Here is a 21,731-nt window from a genome sequence, read left to right on the forward strand (position 1 = left end):
TTAGTTATTACAGCATACAGAATACTAGTACTGTGTTGCCTCAATTTATAATTTCTACAAATGTCACTTCAAAGGCTGCATGCTTGTCTGTGCAAGTTGTTCAATATGCTTTGATTGTAATACATTTTTAAGACTGCAACAAAAAATACACATTAAAACTTTTTTAATTTTAATATCAAACTGGCTTGACAGTACAAGGGAAACAAATCCTAAAGTAATAATTGTTACTTTTGGATAAATTATTTTTGCATTAACTGTTATTAATAAAGGATGAAATCTTCAATGGGATTCCTTGTGAAATTTGATAAATAATTTTCTTGACTGCTTTGTGGTCATTTTTTTTAGAGAGTTTATTAAAATGTGTTCCCCCACCGGCTTATACGCTGGGGCAAAAGGGGGCAGTGTCCCCCCTCAAACAAACGTCTTGCCCCCTCAAATGAAACTTGCCACAAATAGTACCACAGCTCCCTTATGCGAGGCTCTGCAGCGCACCCTGCTGGGCAGGCTGCGGTCTGTCTGTCTGTCTGTCTGTCTGTCTGCGCACAACCTGCAGCTGAAACCCCTCTAGTAAACAGCCAATCAGCATTCAGTATTCAAACGAGATCCCGCTCCTTCAAAAAGACCGGCTTGCCAGCAACAGCGACTTTATCTGTCAAGTTGTACAGGAAAGGAGCACAGTGTTTTGCTAACGCTACAAAACAAGCCCCAACGTTTCACAGGTCAGTAAAAGGTTTTAATTTTTAAAACATTTCGAGGGAGTTGGAAGCAGCTCCTTTATGTTCACCTTAACATGTCGTGCTGCGCAGTTCGGTGCGTTTCGGTTCAGTTAAAATAATCAGTTGAGCAGTTTTTCCCAAGTTATCTAAACAACCACGATGTGTTCACTGGTAGTAATCGCAAAAATAAATTTCCAGCCAGAAAAACAAACTGTTACGGACTGAATATTTTCTGTGTGTGGAAAATGTTTGCGTTTTTTGGCGCTGAATATTAATGCTTCACGCTACGGATCTGCGTGTAAAGCATAGATTCGGGCGTTCATTTTATGCTGTGTGAAATATTTTCAAAATATTAATTCACTTTGATATTATTGTTGTTTTTAGGTTTGAATTAGTTTAAGATGCATAACTGTATTATTAAGATGAATTTCATGTCGGTTCTTAAATCTCTCGGTTGAAAAATATCGGTAACACTTTATTTGAAGGGGTGTGCATAAGACTAACATGACACTGTCATAAACATGACATAACATCTGTCATGAACATAAAGAAGTCTTTATGAATGTTTATGACAGTTGTCATGAAGTGTCATTAAGTAAATAATGACACTTTTAATGCAAAGTTGCTCTAAAAGTTGCATTAAAAGTCCATTAAAAGTAAATTATGATAATTTAATGCAAAGTTGGCATTTTACCCCAATCCCATGACGATTATATTTATTAACAATGCTAATGTATTAGAGGTTGCACCAACGACTAGTCGATTCTTTATTCTGAAATGACTTTTACAGGCGGTCAGTCCACTACTTGCAATCACGTGACAAAAATGTTTTTTTCCAAAAAAACGAAAGATCAACTATGTGAGTTTCTCAGACAGCTCGTATTGTATAAAAATGTAAATAATTAATCAAAGAGAAACTGCAGACTTTAGCAAAAGTTACCGGAATGGGGGCGCTGCGTAGCCCCTATTCCCCTAGGTTAAAGGCGTGGAAAGGCAAACAGACTGTAGACCATCCATCCATTTTCCTGCACCCTTGTCCGTTAGTGGGGTCGGGAGTGTTGCTGGTGCCTATCTCCAGCTGGTGTGCCGGGCGAGAGGCGGGGGTCACACCCTGGACAGGTCGCCAGTCTGTCGCAGGGCAACACAGAGACACACAGGACAAACAACCATGCACACACGCACTCACACCTAGGGGCAATTTGGAAAGGCCAATTAACCAATTAACCCACATGTTTTTGGACTGTGGGAGGAAGCCGGAGTACCCGGAGAAAACCCACGCATGCACAGGGAGAACATGCAAACTCCATGCAGAAAGACCGGGGTTGGGAATCGAACCCAGAACCTTCTTGCTGCAAGGCAACAGCTCTACCAACTGCGCCACTGTGCAGCCCGACTGTAGACCAGTGATGCCCAAAGTGGGTCTTGGAGGCTGGCATCCTGCATGTGTTAGTTCTCTCCCTGGTGGTAATAAGAACCATTTCAGCAAGTCAATGTTCTTCTTAGGCTTCACGAGCCATCATTTGATCCAGGTGCGCTAAACCACTGCTGACAAAGAAGATAAATGTTCTGTTTCTTGTACTTTTTTTCCTGCATAATAGATTTAAAGGGCTATTTGAAGATGGCCTCTAAGTTGACATGAAGTATTTTTGTTTATGGTTCTGTTGCTCTTAAGGCTGAACTTCTTATACTCTTAAAATTTAAGAGTACGTGGAGTTTGGACCAGGCATGTTTTCTTCGTGCCTACAGGGATTTTCTCAGAGTGCTCCGTCTTCCTCTGGGCCTGCAAAGTGTTGCAGGTTAATAAGCGATTATAGATCGTAACCATATGAATGAGTTTACGTGGTTGTTTGTCTTTGTCTTGGTCGTTTAAAGATCTGGCAGCATGTCCAGTGTGTTGCCCCTGTTAGTGACCCACTCTATCTGGAATAGAGTATAAGTTATAAAGGATAGACCAGATAGTTATGAAATGAATGAACTGAAAAATTAGAAACATTCAAAGCAGAATTTTTGAATTATTTAACGCCTCCCGGTCAAATACTTCACCAAAGTTAATAACATCATTGCCATGTATGTGCTTGAAAATGTAATAGTTTGAGGTGAAATTAAATTACACAAATGGAATCATCAGGTATGTGCTTCCATTACTGTTAAATATCCATTTTGTCAGTGCCAGATTTGTTGTTTATGCAGCTAAGCCTTTGCTCCAACAGCTTTTTTAATAAATCTTTTTTATATAGATTTTTTTAAGAAGTCTAAAATGGTATAATTTTTTGTTTCTACAGATATGACTGACTTTAAAATTGTTAATTAGTTACATATTTATTATTTTTAGTTGTCATCAAAACTGTGGCAAGTACTTGAATGACAAACTGGTTACTTTTAGTTGGGGAGATTATAAACCATTTATAAACTACTACAAATACATGGGTATTTGTTCACCATGTACTTCAGACAGTTTTTACTTTTATACTTTATTTGAAACGTGGGCATTGGGTCCTAATTACTGCAGAAGAGGTAAAATCCTCCCTAAAAAGCTGTGATCTTATACACTTGTTAGTCTTTATCATTCAGCCAAATATGAAGAAGTGTAAAAATATGCATATAAAAAAGAATATAAAAATTTGTCTTTGTCGTACAGAAATACTTGATGAAGATAATTTGAAGTCCATTGAGGTAACATCAGCAATGTGTTTCTCATGCTTGTCTTGAACTATTTCTGCTGCTTTCCTAGGATTTTCCAACTAATAAAAATCACTGCCAAGAAGAAATATTATTTTATATGCAATTTATAGTCACAAATACATTACTGAGAAAAAAGCACAAAGAAATTATCCTTAAGATTTTATTTTGAACAAATTGACTATAGTGGCCTCCAAGTGCATTACATTTGAAACTGCTGACCTATTTGATTAAAAAGTTTGGACACATCTGCTTAAAATAATCTGAAACCTGTTAACCTGGAAATCCCAGAACCAAATCTAAACAAGAAGGACAAAACATAGTTTCTCTGCTACTTTCTGCACATAAAGGTCAAGTTTTATTTTAATAGGTCATTGTATTTATCTATTACCTTATTAAACCACCAATTTAATTTTTGCTTTTTTTTAATGTGAAGCTTAAACTTTATTATCATTGTTTTTAAGTGTGTCATGTTTTTGATTATCTTCATCTGTTTACTCTTCTGTGAAGCAGATTGAGTCACCTTTTGTATAAATGCTGCTATTCAGATGGTCTTGCCTACGACCAAGCAGTAAATAAACTAGTGAACACACAAAGGTTTTAAATCCATTAGAGTTGGCTAAAAACAAGCAGAAAACACAGCTGAAGGGTGACTTCTGTTTGTAGCTACTTTACAGAAACATCAGTAGTCATAAACAACTACAACAACAGTGGTTTTCACATCAACGTACCAGAAGCTGACTTCTTCTGTCCTTTGGATGTTTTTTGATTGTGTTGTAACAGTTGTGTTCGCTCTTCTCATTGGTCATCTCAGATTGTGTGCCCATGAGGTCATCCATGCTGGCCCTGTTTCTCGTCCTCCCCATCATAGGGGTCTTGTGCAGCGTCACAACAGCGCAACAGGATGACGACGCCTCCATCCCCTCTGTGGACCCCAAGCTCTTCAATAAGCACCGCTATCTCTCACCCAGGGTGCTTTTCAGCGCAGATCCCCCCGATGAGGAGCCAGCAGGGCTACAGAGCATCAGCGGGAGGATTCGAAGGCATCCTCCACAACGGGGGGTGTTCTCGGTGTGTAACAGTGTTAGTAACTGGGTGCAAAACAAAACCACTGCCACAGACCAGGCAGGAAGGGAGGTGACAGTGCTCGAGTATGTGACCGTAAACAATGTTAAAGTGAAACAGCTTTTCTATGAGACGACGTGTTACATCCCATCTGGAGACACGAGATGTTTGGGAATTGACGCGAAGAAGTGGAACTCCCACTGCATGAACACGCATATATACGTCCGAGCAATGACTTCATTCGAATCAACGGTGGCTTGGAGGTTCATTCGGATCAACGCGGAGTGTGTGTGTGCGATCAGCCGCCCTAAAAAGGGCGGGTGAGTGGGTGAGTGAAGACTCGCCCATAGAGTGAGTCTTCACTCCTGGCACACAGAACACGATGTAGATGGACGCATTAAAATGCCGTCCAGCGTGTTTCTGCACATAACTTATCACCAATGACTTCTCACGCTCTGCACAAAGTAAATTATTCTTGTCTGTGTCAAAGTATCAGGACTGCATGTATGCACACCAGAACTGGGTCAAAGAGTATCTGCAAGTAGTTTTAGCCATTGAAGTATTAACATGATAGTGAAGGGGTTTTAATCAGCTGTTGTTCTTATAAAAAACGCAGTTTGGTGAGGTACATGTGTTCTTTTGCAACTATTAAGGCATTAGACTTTATAGTTGTAAATTAGAAATGTTCTCCTAGTAAAAACCGTTACCCGTACAGTTTAAAAGAGCTGCAAAACTTGGTCAGTTTGCTACATTTATTAGAATTTATTGGCAATCAGATGTATAATATAAATTGATTCCAGATATTTAAAATTAGAGTTATATTATTGTGTGGTGTAATTAGTCAGTAAAATAGAGTTGTGTAAAAGAAATTAGTTTCCTTATGTTTCTATGTTTTGCTACAGTTACATATTGAGGGCCGTCAAGGAAGTAGATAGCCAGAATAAATACAAACACAAAAGTTTATTTGTAATGGAAAAACTGTTTACACTAACCTGGTCCTATGTGAAAATGATATTTCTTCTTAATAGATTATTAATGCTTGGGATTAACAACCTTTGAAATTCAGCTTTTCTCATTCCACCAAGGCTTAATTACTTACTAACCTGCTCAGTAAAGAAATAAGCCATCAGAGGACAGATTGAGAGATTTACAGTCAACTGTGATCTGAAGAAAATTACAAACAGATGTTCTTGATGATGCCCAAAATTTGGGGGGATTTTTTTTTTTTTTTGGACTGAAAGACAAAAGTGGAACTTTTCAGGAAGTATGCATCCGTTTACATTTGGCACAAAACTAAAACGGCATTTCCACAAAGAAACACGTGATGGTGTAAAACTTCCTGTTTCTTGAATAACTTGTTGACTAACAAACTGATGGCACCATGAATTCATTTTTTTACCAGAAAGCCGGCCATTTGTTTGAAACGATAAGCTGAAGTGTCTGCCACTCAATGGCTGCAAAAACAAAACAAAGATTTAGGAGTTGGATAATTTGTTTGATAGCTTTATACGTTTAAATGTGACATAAAAGCAAAAACAGAATAAAATATTAGAGCTGTAAAGATTTTTTCACATCATCCCATCTATGCAAGTCATACTGGCTGTTTACCTTGCTAATGTTTTGCCATTGAGATAAGAGAACAATACTGGAATCCAACCAGACTTAAACTAAGCAGTGATTCAGGTTTATAGCATTCAAAGACAAATGACCACAACCCACAAGACAGAACAATTTTATGTCTTTCATAGTGCATTTTTTTCTCTACTGAAGGAACTGAATAATTGTCAGATGTTTGGAAAGAGAAGTGAACAATATTCAGTCGGTTGCAGTTTGGCACTTTACCACAAGATATCGCTAATCAAAAGTAAATTTAATGCAATTTGAAAGTTACATATAAGTAGAATCTCTTGCTAGTTTAAACTGTATTTTAATATTCTCTCTATTCCAAATGATCACTTTTATAAAACAGCCTTAGTTTAACAGGAACTTTAGTCCTTTCTTATTGCAATTGAGTACTTAGTGCTTAAAAAGGAATTAGGAGGTACTATCCAGTAACTTTCACTGAATTCAGCTTTCTCCTTACATTTTTTATTATGTTCAGCCTAATCAAACCACAAAACTACAATAAAATTAGCCCCAAACCTTCAGACAGCACATTTGCCCTGCTGCAATGTGTAATTTAAGGGATTATTTTTAAGGCCATCCACAACATTTTATATCGGAAAAAGAATTACGATGTGTTAAATTTCATATTAGGACAAAGAAGCGGGCTTGTGGACCCAAACCACAGATGCACTGTAAACCACAGCTTCTGAAAACACAGCATTTCAGTTTACAAGTCTATTTGACTGTAGATTTACAAAGCAAAGGCTAAAATCTGTGTTGTTAATAGCAACTGAGTCGATCACAGTAAAAGTAAAAAAATGTTGCGATCATTTTTGCCTCACTGTTCACCGTCTTAAAGAAAACGCGTCTAGCTGAGAGAGATTAATAAAACCATTCAGCAGATACAATTTAACCCAGGTCTGTTATAAGCAATTTGTTAGGTTTTTAAAAGAATAAATAATTATGTTATTTATTATACAAACATAAACTGTATGTTTCATGAAGTGCTTCCTGCAGCTATGAAGAAACATCACAAACAACTATGAGATTTGCAGCTTTTGTTAAAAAATACAGACAAATGTATATGTTTTTGACAGATCATGAACTTGATTTATTGCTTTGGCTGGTCTTTATGTTGATTCTTCTCACCATCATTCAACAATTGGTACAAATCAAGAAATATCTATTAAAAAAGTTAAACAGCAAATGATTCATGAGGCCTACTCACTGATTATATCATGATTTAGCATATTCTTTGTTTTGGCAGTGACATTTCACTGTTGTCAGCACACAAAAAATTGGGCGGCTGGCATTCACTTGGTATTAGTTGGGACATTTTTGGGTTCTCAGCCCAGGTTTGTGTCACAACTTGTGTTCATGAGCCAGTCTTGTGAAACTCTGGATTGGAAGCACAAGGAAAACCGAAATGAAATGATGAAGCTGGAAAGGAAGTGTTTTACAATAAGACATTTCACTTTTAATAGTTTCAACCTGTCAGATATAAATGCAGTTTTTCAACCGGAGCTCTTGAATCTTGAGCTACTCAAGAGCTGCTCCCAAAATCAGATGCAACACTTCCCTCTAGTGGACAAAGGCTAGAACTGAACCTTGTCAGAACCTAACCCTACTGAACATAAGGAAAATTATTCTAGTTTCTAGAATACCCAGTTTGAAATTACAGTCTGGTGGTAAAATGAAAAATACAATTAAGATGTTATATTTACTGAAACAACTCCAGAGGAAATATAATAAGGTTGGAGTTGATTGGATTTAGTCCTGTGTTCTACATTTACCCCACAAAAACCTGGTTATGTTAAGTCCAATTTAATTTAATTGTTAAAATAAATTTATTATTTATTAAAATAAAATAAAACTCGGTCTTAAAGGGGGCATAGTATGTAAAATTGCCATTTTTGAGATTTATAGCATGTTAAATGTCCCCTGTTTTTGCCTGTTTGAGAATATTAATTTCTCAAACATTCATTCCTCAATGTCTATAAAAAAATATGCAGCTTTATGTTATTAAAGCTAAAGTTTAATCTGTAATACCTTCATAACAAATTTATGTCAATCAGGATTTCTGCCAAGTTGTCATAACAAAGACATTTTTGAATAATGTCAACTTTATATTAAAAGTGTCATAATTTATTGAATGACACTTTATGACAAGTCATAAATATTCATGAAGACTTACTCATGTTCATGACAGGTGTTATGTCATGTTTATGACGGTGTCATGACAGTCTTATTCAAAACCCATCAAAGTGTTACCGAAGAGACCGTTCTGGCTAATAATAAGGGTAACAGAACAGTATTTTCAAGTTTAAGAAACAGCTCCATTATGTATATGCTAAAGGTCAAATCCAGCTGTTTTATTCACTACATTATACTCTGTGTTAGTAAAAAAATTTTCTGTATAATTAGTGTCTTAATTTAGGTAGATATTGCAAAATAATCTCACACACTCACAATCAAACACCTCTATGAAAAGATAGATGGATGTGTCACACTTTATTTTACAAAAATACCAACCATGTCACAATATAACACAGGATGTCTAGTCAGTGAACAGTACAAATATAACAGGATGTGTCAGAGTGGCTGGGTGAGTTCATATCTATAAGTCAGCATTTTGAGATAGGATAATTAATGTGCGAATAAACCTAAAAGCAAACCTACAATTGTGTTTATTTTTCATCTCAATGTGACAGAATGGACATCAGAAATAATTACACTCCCTCCCTTTTTTTTGTTGTTGTTTATTTGCTTTCATTTTTCTCATGCTGAAAAATGAGAAAAAATTTTCTCATTTACAGAGAAAAATTGAAAATCTTTAATGAAAATGAAAATCTTTCAAAGGTTCGATTACTTTTCCCTCGTCTCTGAGTTTGCGGATGAGCTCGCAGCAAGAGATGCGCAGTACAGCGCATCTCTTACTGAGATGCGCTGTACTGCAGTTACAACGGTTCACCACTAGTGGGCACATAGAGCACAGTGACCGCTCCTGACTCAGCGAGCCAACGGCAGTTAAGCGCAGTAACGGCTGGTCAGCGAAGGCGCTCGCTGTCGCTCTCATGTCTCAGCCGTGCTCATCAAAATAAAAGAACCTGCGCAGAACCACACTGATTAATTATTAAGTGTGCAACATCAACAACAAACTTCAAAGTCTTACAATAAATTGTTTTTCTTAAGGTTAATCTTTATGTATAATATTTATTAATGTACGGTGCAAGGGCGTAGAAACGAGTCTGTCATTGGGGGGGATGCATATCGGCAACCTGAAAGATCAGTAAATAGCTTGAGCAGAAATGTCATAAACAATTATGCCATCAACACATCAGTAATGTGTTACTCTAATCTGACCCTTGTTTCAGTAACAAGTATTCTAACATGTTACTATTTACAATCCAATAATCAGATTAAAGTTATGCATAGTATAATGACCGTCATTCCAGGATGAACACTCACTTTAGCATTTGCCTCACAACTAGCAAGCTAAATACTCAGTAGCACAGACAGGCTAACAGATTCTGATATATTTTATTGGTCAAAAGACATTTGATTATTGGTCAAAATGCATTGATATAAATTGACTGGTAATTGAACTGGTTCTACTTCTTTCTAAAACCAAAGTAGAAAACAGCTCGTAAAATAGGACTCAGCAGCTTTAAACTCAATACAGCAGTTTGACCAACAAAAATAAAATCTAAAAAACAAGTTTTGTTCTTCTTGAACAACTCTCTACATCAGTGCAACAGTTTGATCTACAAAATAAATAAAAATGATACTTTTCACGTCTAACAGACCTTTAGCTCCTCACTGTTAACTCAGTCTCACTTTCCAGCTCTGCATTCAGTAACTTACCAAACATGAGCCATAAAAAACACTGAAGCAAAAAGCCTAAATGTTTTTATTCTCCTGTCATTTTCAGCCGCAAACATTTAACTAAAATATCTACAGATATGTGTTTCTGTCTCTGCCTCCCTCTGACTCTCTGCAGCCTGATGTTCCTGCATGGATTCATGGATTTACAACAGACACTACAGTAATTTACAGGATCAGAATGTGAACTAAATATAAAAAGTATGTTTTTATCATACAGAATGAGAATTTAAACGACTTCATTTTCAGATGTATACATTATTATACATCTCAACTCTATTTACTCTGTAGCAAACATTTCCACTATTTTTAAACCTCTCCTCAAGCACTTTTCTTATTTTCTCCTATCCATTACCCTTATAGTGTGGAAATAATGAAAAAAAATTGAAACATTGAAAGAAATCAACCTGACATCAGTCTTCATCTGTTCTCCTTTCTGGTTTTATTGTAATTAATATAATTTTTATATCTTCACACTCTGAAACTCCACCTGACTCTCCTATGTCTTCACTGACCTGCTCCTCTCATAATAAAATAGTTTAGTTTAATTAAAAATTAAAAACAATTCATACATATTTCACCACACTAAATGAAGACCTCACCAGAGCTTCTTCACCTTTCTTCAACATCATTCTACACTGCTGTTCTCCTAAATATCTAAATAATATAACATAACATAATATAATATCCATCCATCCATCCATTTTCTTGCACCCTTTTTCCCTCAGTGGGGTTGGGAGGGTTGCTGGTGCCCATCTCCAGCCAACGTTTTGGGCGAGAGGCAGGGTACACCCTGGACAGGTCGCCAGTCTGTCGCAGGGCAACACAGAGACACACAGGACACACAACCATGCACACACACACTCACACCTAGGGGCAATTTGGAGAGGCCAATTAACCTGACAGTCATGTTTTTGGACTGTGGGAGGAAACCGGAGTACCTGGAGAAAACCCACGCATGCACAGGGAGAACATGCAAACTCCATGCAGAAAGACCCCAGGCTGGGAATCGAACCCAGAACCTTCTTGCTGCAAGGCAACAGCTCTACCAACTGCGCCACTGTGCAGCCCATAATATGATATAATCTAATCTAATCTAATCTAATCTAATCTAATCCGGAGCAGGAAGCAAAACTTCTCAGCCGCGATGTGAAGCCGGAAAAAAGTGGTTGATCATCAATTGACATTTCACCATTTTTAAAGCGGGTGAACCACGAGTAAACTTGAGCTTGACACATAGCGTCATCCTTGTAAGCGGTCTTCAACCTTTGAATGGTTTCCGATGCTTTTTTTCCCGAGCAGGAAGCAAAGCTTCAGCCGCGCGCTGCTCATAGAACTTCTTCTCCATGAAGAAAAACGACAGCTGGACAAAACAGCTCTTACAAGAAAATTCACTGTGGGTAGATGAAACCTTCCACATCAATGCTGCTTGGCACACTGATTGAGAAGGCGTGGTTGAACAAATACCTAGAGGCAGAATCGTGTACTACGAAAACTGCGCGTGCAGCAGCGTCATTCTGGAAACTTTTGGGTACCCCCTCGTACCTCCAGCGAATAAGGCAAGTCCTGAGAAGCCAGCTTAATGGCAAGAACAAGATCAGTGCGATAAACAGCTACTCACCAGAGTAATCAGAGACCCTGCAGGAATAATCAACTGGCCAAAGGAGGAGATGAAGACCACCGATGTTAAGACACTCGGAAACTACTGACCATCCGTGGAGGGCTCCACCCCAAATCTAGCATTCTGACTAGACACGAGTCATAGGGAAGGTAAATAAGGCAGGTGATTCCTTGAGTTTTCTAAATTGAAGGAACCAAACTTTTTTGGAATCCTAAAGACCTTTATTGGAAATAATAAACTGTTCCACAAACAGGAGCCATAATACTGGATGGATAATAAATGACTAAAACTATATGATCACGTAAAAGGTTAAAATAAGATTCATAAATATATATGTATAGAAAACAACAAGGAAAATGACAAAACAAACCCTAATTGATTTCGATTTGCTTTTTCTCTTTCTCTCTGTCTGAGCCTCGCGCGGTGCATCTGACCTCTGACCTCAACTCTTCCCATCTGCTTCTACGCTTTACCTACTTTCCAGATGGAAAATCTGCGCTTTCTTGTTGGGTTTTGAACGGACACTTATCTATACCTTCACTGCACTGATGTAATTTTTTTGTTTTGTTGGGTTTTCTAGAGAACCCATGAAATTGGGTAGCTTAATTATGATCATTCTTAGTTGTTTGACTCCTAAGGATGTTTAAGAGTTTAAAAATTCATTCTTCTAGACATAAGAGAAGTCAATTTAAAATTAACTTTAATGTGTGTAAAAGACTCATGTGTTGTCTCTGCCTGGCAGAGCTTTCCATCCAGAATTGCTTCATGATTGATTGTCCTACAAGCTCTCTGTATTGTGCATAATTCATAAATAAATCTGATTGAGTGATTGTACCTGAACAGTGCTTGGTAAGTTTTTTTCCACAATGGACAAAAACATTAAAGGCTCTCAAGTAAAAGGCGTAGCAGTTTTAGCTAATGTTGGACCCATGAGCCAATGCTAACATTAGCATATTAGCCTGCAAAGACTTTTATGCGTCATCTTTTCAAAGAAAAATTAACCTGTATCCATATATGCGAGTAGTAAAGGCATACATGGCACATGAAAATATACTGAAGACGAATAACTCACCTTTAAAGAAGCTCTGTTTCTTCCAATGGAAGCTTCCCGCACTTTACTGCGCACCGCTGAGCTGAAGCATTCACTCCAGTGACAAAAATAGTCAAATCCAGTTTACTCAAAATAACTTAGTGTTGTACTTTTCTCAGGCCAAACATGTACATTGCTCACATTACTTGAGTTGAATAAACAATTTAGTGAGACTTGAGTAAAGCATACAAACCTAATTTAAGTAAGAATAGGTATTGCCTTTTAGAGTGTTCCACAGCTTCACAGAGGCAACACAGCAGAAAACTGGAAAAATCGATCGCAGTTAGAGGCACAAGACTAAACGATACAACAATAAAATTACAACAATTTCACTTTAAAATGTTGCTACTGATAGCTTCAATGGAAAATACATCAGTGCTGCATGTAACAGCAGGATAAGACATATTGTAGTCTTCTAGTCATCTACTGCTCTGTGCAGCCTCCCTATCTATAGTCTAAAAACTATGTAAGTCTATCTATTACATGAGAATCAGTAGTCTGTAAAGCCGATGGCTTTTTCCAGTCATAACTGTGACAATGTGATGCAGACCTACACTTTTTTTCCTGTCATCAACATATTCCGATATTTTAGTCTTAAACTGTCATGAAGATGAAATCTGTGGAGCCTTCGGGGCTTTCACTCTGTCTGCTCTGGTGCTTCGGCTGCTGCTGCCATTTTGTCCGTTGCAGATCCACGATCTGATCTAGGCAATGTACTTAATTAATAAATAACTAAAATTATATTAACAGATTCTACATTGTGTTTCTTAACTCTGACTGCCCTCTTAACCCGCACCCCCATCAACCCTCCTATCCTAAGATTGCATATTTGCAAAAAAGTTTTTCTTATTTTTATTTTATTTTTATTTTTTTGGAGTAGCCTAAGAGTACAATAGTATATTTTTCATATAAAAAGAATGTGTGTTTAAGATAGTTGTAGAAGTCTTACAACTTACATAACATTTCGTTTTTCAGTATTGGACAGTAATGCGGAATGGCTGCAATCAGCAGTCAGATCAGATTATTCACACACCCGCTATAAACTTAATGCATCTCTGGCAGTGCTGTTTACATTACATACGTTTACAAAAGGATACATTCATTGGTCAACTGATTTATCAACCAGTTGATTACTGGGACCGTTTTCCTTAAGAACCACTGGTCTAAAGAGTAGACAGTGGGTGTTTTTATTCTTTTTCCACCTTTACGTGAAGAAAGTAGCTATCTAAAAGGCTGTTTACATTCCTTTTTCACCTTTAACGAAAGAAAGTAACTAAAAGGCAGATAGTGGGTATTTTTAATTATTTTTCACCTCCAAGAGAGAAAGTAAAAAAAGTAACTATCGGAAGATAGTGGTGTTTTTGTTCTTTTTTCGTGCCTAAAGAAACAAATTGCCATTATGACCTAATGGCAAAAATGAAAATTAAAAAAAGGGAACGACTGTTTAGCATGCTGAAAACAGAATCATGACTTTCCTAAAGGGGGAAGCTTAAGTGTAAATCAATTGAAACAAGTGCAAACACAGCTTAATGGAAAAATTGATATATATATTTTTTAAAAAGCGGGCCACACTGACAATGCGGGTGCCCTTTCCCCTTTGAGACAAAGGGAGACCCTCTTGAAAATGAGATCTGGATCTCAACGGAGTTATTATTGCTGTACCTCAGAAACGAACACAACAGGAGGGTTAATAAACCCACCAGGCAGTAATCTAGCACTGCATAAAAACAACTTGTATTCACACCCAAAATGGATTAGTTCAAAAGAAAAACGTGGAGGGAAAAAAAACATTCTAATCATTCGGAATTAAAAAGCACACTTAACTTTCACACAAAATTATCCCAGATTTTCTGTGGCCGCAGAAAAACTGCAGTGGAGTGAATCAATTGAGTCGTGATAACAACACAATCTTTCAAGAGTCCATGAGATGCTTTATTAAGTTGAGCAGAGGGTTGGAGTTGTCACATGGTGGCAGCAAATGGTCAGAGCATCCATATGTATCCCCATAAGGAGGCCGAGAGGAGCGCAGACAAATCTGATGCCATAATGACATTTTCTGCGTCGGAAACCGTGACAGCAGCTGACTTCAGGTCATCTCCCCCACTCTCCCTCTAACTTTCCGTTTTTTCTGCTGGTAGCGAACCCGGAGATAAATTGGTAACAAACAGAGGGCGGCGTTAGCGGTGACAGGCCTGTGAGCAGACTGACTGATTCGGCTATGGGACATCACAAGTCTGCCCCCTTTTTCCTTTTGGCTGATATTTTATGAGTTTGGCCCTGCAGCACCAGCGGGTTGGTGCAAGGGCAGGCTTTGCTTCTGGGTCATCATCACACATTTACAGGGCAGCTCAGCGTGATGGAAAAGAAGTCAGAGTGAGGATAATTGTGTCTGGGATTTTAAAACACACTCTTGAACCACCTACAATTCTTCCTCTTAAACCTTAAAGCCTGCTGCTAATTCAGTGCGCTAGTTAGCTGCTTTTGGAGACAAATGTAATATGTCATTTCAATGCTGTGGAAACTTCTCCATTTTTATTCATAATACCCAAGATAATGTCAATTCAGCCTTCTGGTCATGTGACGTTATGTGAGTTTGTGATATCATCTACAGATCTTTTTTTGATGAAATATTGCAGCCAAACATTATACTGTCTATAAAAATATATATAATCTTGGAAAAATAAAACAATTTCTTGAACAAAATGTCAAATAACACAAACTGATATCATCATTGTAATATTTGACAATCATAGAAAAAAAAAATCTAATATTGTGACTGAGAGTAAACGTGGTTTCAAAGTCTTTTTTTTTAGGCACACAGGTAAAATCTGTAAAAGTGATGGACATGAAAACTGGAAGCTAATTTTTTTACAATGATTATCAACCATGTTTTATGTTTTGCATTAAAAAAAATATCACATCTGATGGTTCTGGTTCTTCAGCTCAATAGACATAAAAAAAATCAATAACATTTTTATTCTAAAATAAACACTGACCAAGATTAATAAATAAAAAGTAAAGAGGAAGTTGATATGTCCAGCAGATGGCGCAGTCGATGCACAAATGACAAGCAGAAGGAGAGGTTTGAAATAAAAGTAAAGTCAGAGGGCAGCAGAGTAGTGCGTCACGCTGCAGGAGCTCAGTCCAGCTTGTTCACTTCATCTAGGTGAATAATTATTGTTCAAGGTGGATATGATCAAATGAAACTGTCTGTATCTCATGCTTCTTGATTGGGATGCTCTCCACAGAATATAACATTTAACTGGAGCCATGTGAGCAATTAGGCAGGACAAGCAAACACTTGATCTTCTATGAAGCAGAGCCTATAATCACTGACAAAACAATAGTATTCCTAACGCATCCTAACAACACTCACGCTGGCATGTTGGAAACGCCTCGCTGGAATACTAATGAGGAAAATAAGATTACATTATGGGGACGAAGTACAGTTGTTTGATTTGTCCTGGTCTTGGCAGTCAGCTTTCATTCATTTGACAACTAATACTAAAAGGCAATGCAGAGCTAAATCTGTCTAAGATGCAGCATCCGAACTACGCCTCGTGAAGTCCAAACCTCGCAGGATGCTCTGAGATCAAATCAAAACGTTTGCACTCAGAGCATTCTCTGTGAAAACCTTCACTTGTTCTGCAGTTTAAAGAATGCTGAAAGGCAGAAGTGACAAGCTGGTATAAAGAGGAAGTGTACTGATATAACCCAGAATAAATGCTACTCTATAGTTGACAGAGCCCTGAATTACAGTTCATCTGTTATTAATTGATCTTCTGCTTCTCTTTTTAAATCTGGGGTAGCAGGTGTAAATTAATTCTGCGATAAAAATGCCTTAATACGTGTAAGAATTTGCAGTGATGTGCAGTGATTTAAAGTTTTGGGGTAAATAATTTTGTTTCTATGTGCTGCATGAAATCATGGCTTTACATCTGCACATCTGTTATCATTTTAAAAACATATACCCCTTTTTTAAAATAAAAAAATAAAACATAAGAACACGTGCCATTTTTTCTGTGTAAAACTAACTTTCATTTTTCATCTTCATTTCAAAAGTAGATATTGTCGAATATTTTCTTTTCTTTGCTGACTTATGGTGTTTTATATTGCAAATAACACTCCTGAGTATTCAAATGTTATATTTTACTGACTTGCCCCCTCCCAGCTGTCTGGCACCCCAACAAGGGCCAGGTTTAAGCCCTTAAACCTGGCCAGAATTTGAAATGTATGTGAAAACACTGGGAAAACCATGATTTATGAGAGGCATGACTCTTGGTTTTAATATTTCAGGAAAAAAAGAAAATAACCTGATTTTTTTTCCTGCTGACAGAGCCAAAACCGAAAGGAATTCATGATCGGTCTAAAGAAACGAGAGTGGTTCATCGTCCTGGACATGCAGTCTGAAGGTTTTCCTGGAGGTGTGTGTGTTGTTCTGTGCTCCGTCTGCAGAACAGCGCGAATCTTTAAACATGATGTGTTTTTTTTCACGCATAGCCATGTCGTTTTGAAACAGTGATATATAGATGACCCACATCGCACTTGACGGGTTCTTATTTCAAATGGATTAAATAAAACATTGTAGGCCGAAGCAATGATATCTGTTTTTTCTATTCTGGACTTGATCCCAATTCATTTACACTACCTTTCAAAGTAATATTACTCTTTAAACATTTTAATATTTAAATAGATTTTTTTTTTTTATGACAGACGAGTAAAACTTGCAACAAAAATGTAAGGTAGAACGAAAATGACCCATTTTTGATTGCATACTTTACAATCAAAAATCTGAAGTGATAGAGACGAATCTAATGTTCTTCAGGTTCTTTGCGAAAAAGCTCAGGCTCAGATTGAATTGAGAGTGTTCAGTAACAGAAAATTTCAAGAATTACCTCAGATTCTTTATTAAGCTTAGACCTAGGTCATGTCAACACATAGTTTCTTGATCTGTAATTTGTAGATCTGCAGTTTGTTCACTCATCTGTTCCATTGAATCCTTCATAGAACAAGATTAAATTACGCAGAGGGGAAGTATCGGTTCGTAGTGAAGGTCGTCTGGGCAGTTGATGGCCTGCATTAGAAAGAGAAGCTCAAGTTCAGCGTATAAAAAATAACTTCTGTGTATAAGTTGTGCCCTAACCGAGTTTTCTATTGCCTTCATGAGCAGCCAGGGGTGAGTTAATATTGTAATAAAATGCAATGAATTTTGTGGCTGTAATCTAATGGAATGTTAAAAAGTTTATTTAATTTTTTTTGCGAGGCACTGTAAAAGTCAGGATGAGCAATCATGAGGTAATGTAAAGTACACAAAATAACAGCTGCCACGGTCATTTTCCAATGTAATCACTTCCCCTTTTTCTCAATTCGGAGCTGGAACACAAACGAACCGCCGGCGGTGCAAATTTAAGACAGGTTTATTTTGAGCAGTTAAACAAACACAGTCGTCACCAAGTGCTTTACAGGAAACAAACACAAATACACATACAAACAAGAATCGACCCCACCACCCCCACAAAAAAATAAAAAATAAATGTGTTCACAATTATCTACTTCATGGCTGTCAAAATAAAATACAAAAACAAAAGAGACAGCACAAATCTGGGAACTCATGACACCAGTCCAACTTCTTCTGGAATCAGAGACAGCCAATCCGCCCGTTCAATGAGCTGTCACGTATTGCACAATTCTTCGCTTCAAGTCAGAGCAAGTGAACTTGATTGTGACCTCAAAACAGGCAAAGGAAGCTAAACTTAACTCTTCACCCTATCTTATTTCATTCACTGAAGTCAAGCCAGAGCCCAAACACATTCCTGCTCTGAAGTCTGAGAACTTTCTGAACTTCAAGGAAAGAAAGAAACAAAAAACAAAATTAAACCTGATGAAACCATGTAATTTAATGCAGAAAGAGTCATACCATGTAACCCAACTCAATAATCTCCAATACAAATCAATTTTTCATCATAATGCATTTGTGTAATTTGTGTCCCACAAACAAATGTGATTTGGGATGAGAAAAAAACAAAACAAAAAAAAAACTATTAAGTTTCACAAAATATGAATTTAATGGCAGCAAAGCAGAAAGCTGATCTGAAAAAGATAACCCACGTGTGTTGAGTGTAGAAATACACTCGACTCTACTCTTAAATGTACCCCACGCCCAAAGTTGGAATGAGTCAAACCTGAGTCGTCTTGTGTGAGAGGGTGAGTTCAGCGTATACAGCAGCTTTCCTGACAATGTAAGTTTCCCCTCACAACTGTTTTAAGACCCTTCCAAGAAACATATGGTTCCTCATATCTTCAGGTCTTCTATTCTAGTCCGGCTGCTGCTGTGCTTGCCGCCATGACTGGACCTAGTTTGCGTAGGAGACCCGGGGGCTGATACTGATCCTTTTTTTCCCTTCGCGTCACATTCCTCTGGTTTGCTGCTGCTCCTCTCCACCGCCAAATTGTCCTTATTCTGCTTGTAGGCAGCCTTGCTGTGGTAAGGGTGGAAGGACGAGTCTGTTCCCTCAGACAGGGGGGTGAGGTTGTAGCTTGGTACCGGAGGGTAAGATGGCTGGACTTGGCTGTGCTCTCGGAAGTAGTCGTCGTAGCTTGGTACCAGAGGCACAGGAGTCTCCCTGTGGCCCTTGGAAATGCTCCGCAGGTTCTGTTGACCCCTCCTGAAGGTGATGCCCTGGCGGCACTTGGTGAACCCCAGGTGGTAGATCTCTATGAGGTTCAGCAACAACGAAACACTGGCCACCCCAAGCATGAAGATGATGAAGATGGTTTTCTCTGTAGGACGGGATATGTAGCAGTTGACCACATTAGGACAAGGTGGTCTGTCGCACGTATACATGGGTTTCAGCTCAAAACCGTACAAGAGGTACTGGGCTACGATGAAGCCCACCTCAAACAGTGTCTTGAAGATCACGTTGAAGACGTATGTGCGCAAGAGCTCCCCCTGAATCCGCACCCGTCCTTTCTCGTCCCTTACGAGAGTTTTCTTGTGATGAGCATCCACAAAGGGAGCTTGTTTGTCGACTTGCTGTTGCTTCTCTTTGTCTTTCTCCTTCTGCTTTTCCTCCATCCGCACCAGATGTAGAATGTGTCCCAGGTAGATGAGGGTGGGCGTCGACACGAAGATGATCTGCAGCACCCAGAAGCGGACGTGGGAGATGGGGAAGGTGATGTCGTAGCACACGTTCTCGCAACCGGGCTGCTTGGTGTCGCAGGTGAACCCCGACTGCTCGTCCCCCCACACCTTCTCGGTGGCGGCGCTGAGGATGAGGATGCGGAAGATGAACAGGACAGTGAGCCAGACCTTTCCGATCACAGTAGAGTGCTCCTGGGCTTTTTCCAGAAGCTTCCCCAGCAGGTTCCAGTCTCCCATGGCTGTGACAGGTCACTAAGATAGAAATGAAGAGTTTAGAGTATGTTTTCCTTGTCTTAAATGGACAAGGAGTTACAGGAAACTCAAAACAGACAGGCAAGTCCCTGACGAGCTGAGCAACGAGTGGCCTCATCCATGTGGATATAGACAAGATTATATTTACTTTAGGAGAGTATATATTTGGTGGGTGCAGACAGGAGCAAGGCAGTTTTCGGGCATGATTCTGCATGTCCTGGCCTTCATGGCCCAAGCAATGGCAACATGATCCCCTTAAGAAGGTGAAATCAAACACTGGCCATGTGTTGGAGGTCCAAACCGGAGACATTTGAGTGATGCTGCTACTGTCGGCTTCTGATAAAAGCTGTGCTATAAATGTTTCCCATCTCAGATAGATTTAATGTTCAGCAGAATGATGCTTCTGTGAACTGAACTGATGTTTTGGGAGCCACTGCGAAGACAGCTCTTAAATACTTTAACAATTACAGGTAAAGCAGTTTGTTAAAAACAAAAATGAATATCAGTCCTGCTTACTTCAAGGTAACAAAACAGAAGCTCAAATAATTGATGCCGATTAAAGGCTAGAAAGAGCTCGTCTTAAAATGACTGAAAAACTGGTCATAAATCTAAGCTGTTGACTGTAAACATAAAAGGTCACAAACACTCGAATGATACAACTCACATTTACTGGTGAAAACCACTTTGTGAACTCAAAACATCTCATGGAGTGAAGCTTTTCACGTCCTGAAGGGTCCATGGAGCCGTCATGTTCTGCAGACAGGCCTCGGTGTGGCGCCTGATCCGAGGGCCCTCAAGCAATGCCCTTGAATGGACAGGAAAAGCGAAGTCCGTCTAGCGATACGCTTCGTTCCACACTGAAAAAATCCATCCGACTCAGTCGTCCATCTTCAAAGCCTGCTAACAGAAATCAGGACCCAGGCTGCGGCCCAGGGGTCTTCCATGGACACCTAGCGCATTGGAAACCCTCTTAACCATGTCCAGCTCGCTCTTCCACATCACCCCCTCCCTTCTGAGGTTAAATTTGGCACAGTGGGCTCTCTCTAATGTAAACTTCTGAAGACCTTCTTTCTCAGCTGTTGCACTGAGTGACAGGGAAGCGAGCCAATGATGTTTGTCCGTTATGCCTGTCTAGCCAAAAGAGCTCCTGGGGACTAAATATAGCACAGGGGCCTATCTCCTATCACAGAGGGTGGGTGGGGGACATGGCTGGGAGATGAGCAGCCTGTGGTATCCTTGTGTTGCAGCCTGAGGGAAAAAAGCCAGCTATTGGTTGTAAAATGACATGACAACAAGTCAATTGATCAGGTAGTTTGTTTCTTTATTACACAGTGCGTAATAACCCAACATACTGCATGTAGGGTTTTTGCCTGGGTGTGAACCGGTGCATTTATGCATTCGAGAGCATAAAAATGTGTTGAGTCAACAACAACAACGTGAAAACAATGATGGTGTCTTTTGACATGAAATTTTCAGACCTCGACTGATGCAAAGTAAGCAATATACAGATGCACGTTCTAAACAGGATCAGTTGAAAAGCTGGTCAACGTCAAACATTTATTAGAGTCAAGAAGAAAGCAACACCCACCTCAGTAAATGCAAAATTTGATTTTCATTTTATTTCCAAGTATTTTATACCATTAGTATAACTAAACTTTGACGTTTTCAGTTTGTTTGGTC

General features: G+C 38.7%; 2 protein-coding genes across 3 annotated transcripts; one reads left to right on the plus strand and one right to left on the minus strand.

Annotated features, from left to right (window-relative positions):
* The first annotated feature begins 611 nt into the window (after positions 1-611).
* LOC103471103 (nerve growth factor-like) lies at positions 612-7,275 on the plus strand. Its single transcript, XM_008419910.2, has 2 exons — positions 612-719; positions 4,210-7,275. Exon 2 carries the CDS (start codon positions 4,221-4,223, stop codon positions 4,782-4,784), a length of 564 nt encoding a protein of 187 aa, XP_008418132.2. The 5' UTR covers positions 612-719; positions 4,210-4,220; the 3' UTR covers positions 4,785-7,275.
* Positions 7,276-18,057: 10,782 nt separating this feature from the next.
* LOC103471102 (gap junction alpha-3 protein-like) lies at positions 18,058-21,155 on the minus strand. 2 transcript variants are annotated; one of them, XM_008419909.2, is made up of 2 exons: positions 20,716-21,155; positions 18,058-20,051 (listed from the first exon to the last, which is right to left on the minus strand). In XM_008419909.2, the coding sequence occupies exon 2, from the start codon at positions 20,034-20,036 to the stop codon at positions 18,951-18,953; it is 1,086 nt and encodes a 361-aa protein (XP_008418131.1). In that variant the 5' UTR covers positions 20,037-20,051; positions 20,716-21,155; the 3' UTR covers positions 18,058-18,950. The 2 variants fall into 2 exon arrangements, with proteins under 2 accessions (XP_008418131.1, XP_081468200.1); XM_081612074.1 differs by lacking the exon at positions 20,716-21,155 and adding an exon at positions 20,131-20,475.
* Between the last annotated feature and the right edge of the window lie 576 nt (positions 21,156-21,731).

This window comes from Poecilia reticulata, chromosome 10 (genome assembly GCF_904066995.2).
Source record: "Poecilia reticulata chromosome 10, P_reticulata-male-v2, whole genome shotgun sequence".
Taxonomy (NCBI): Eukaryota; Metazoa; Chordata; class Actinopteri; order Cyprinodontiformes; family Poeciliidae; genus Poecilia; species Poecilia reticulata.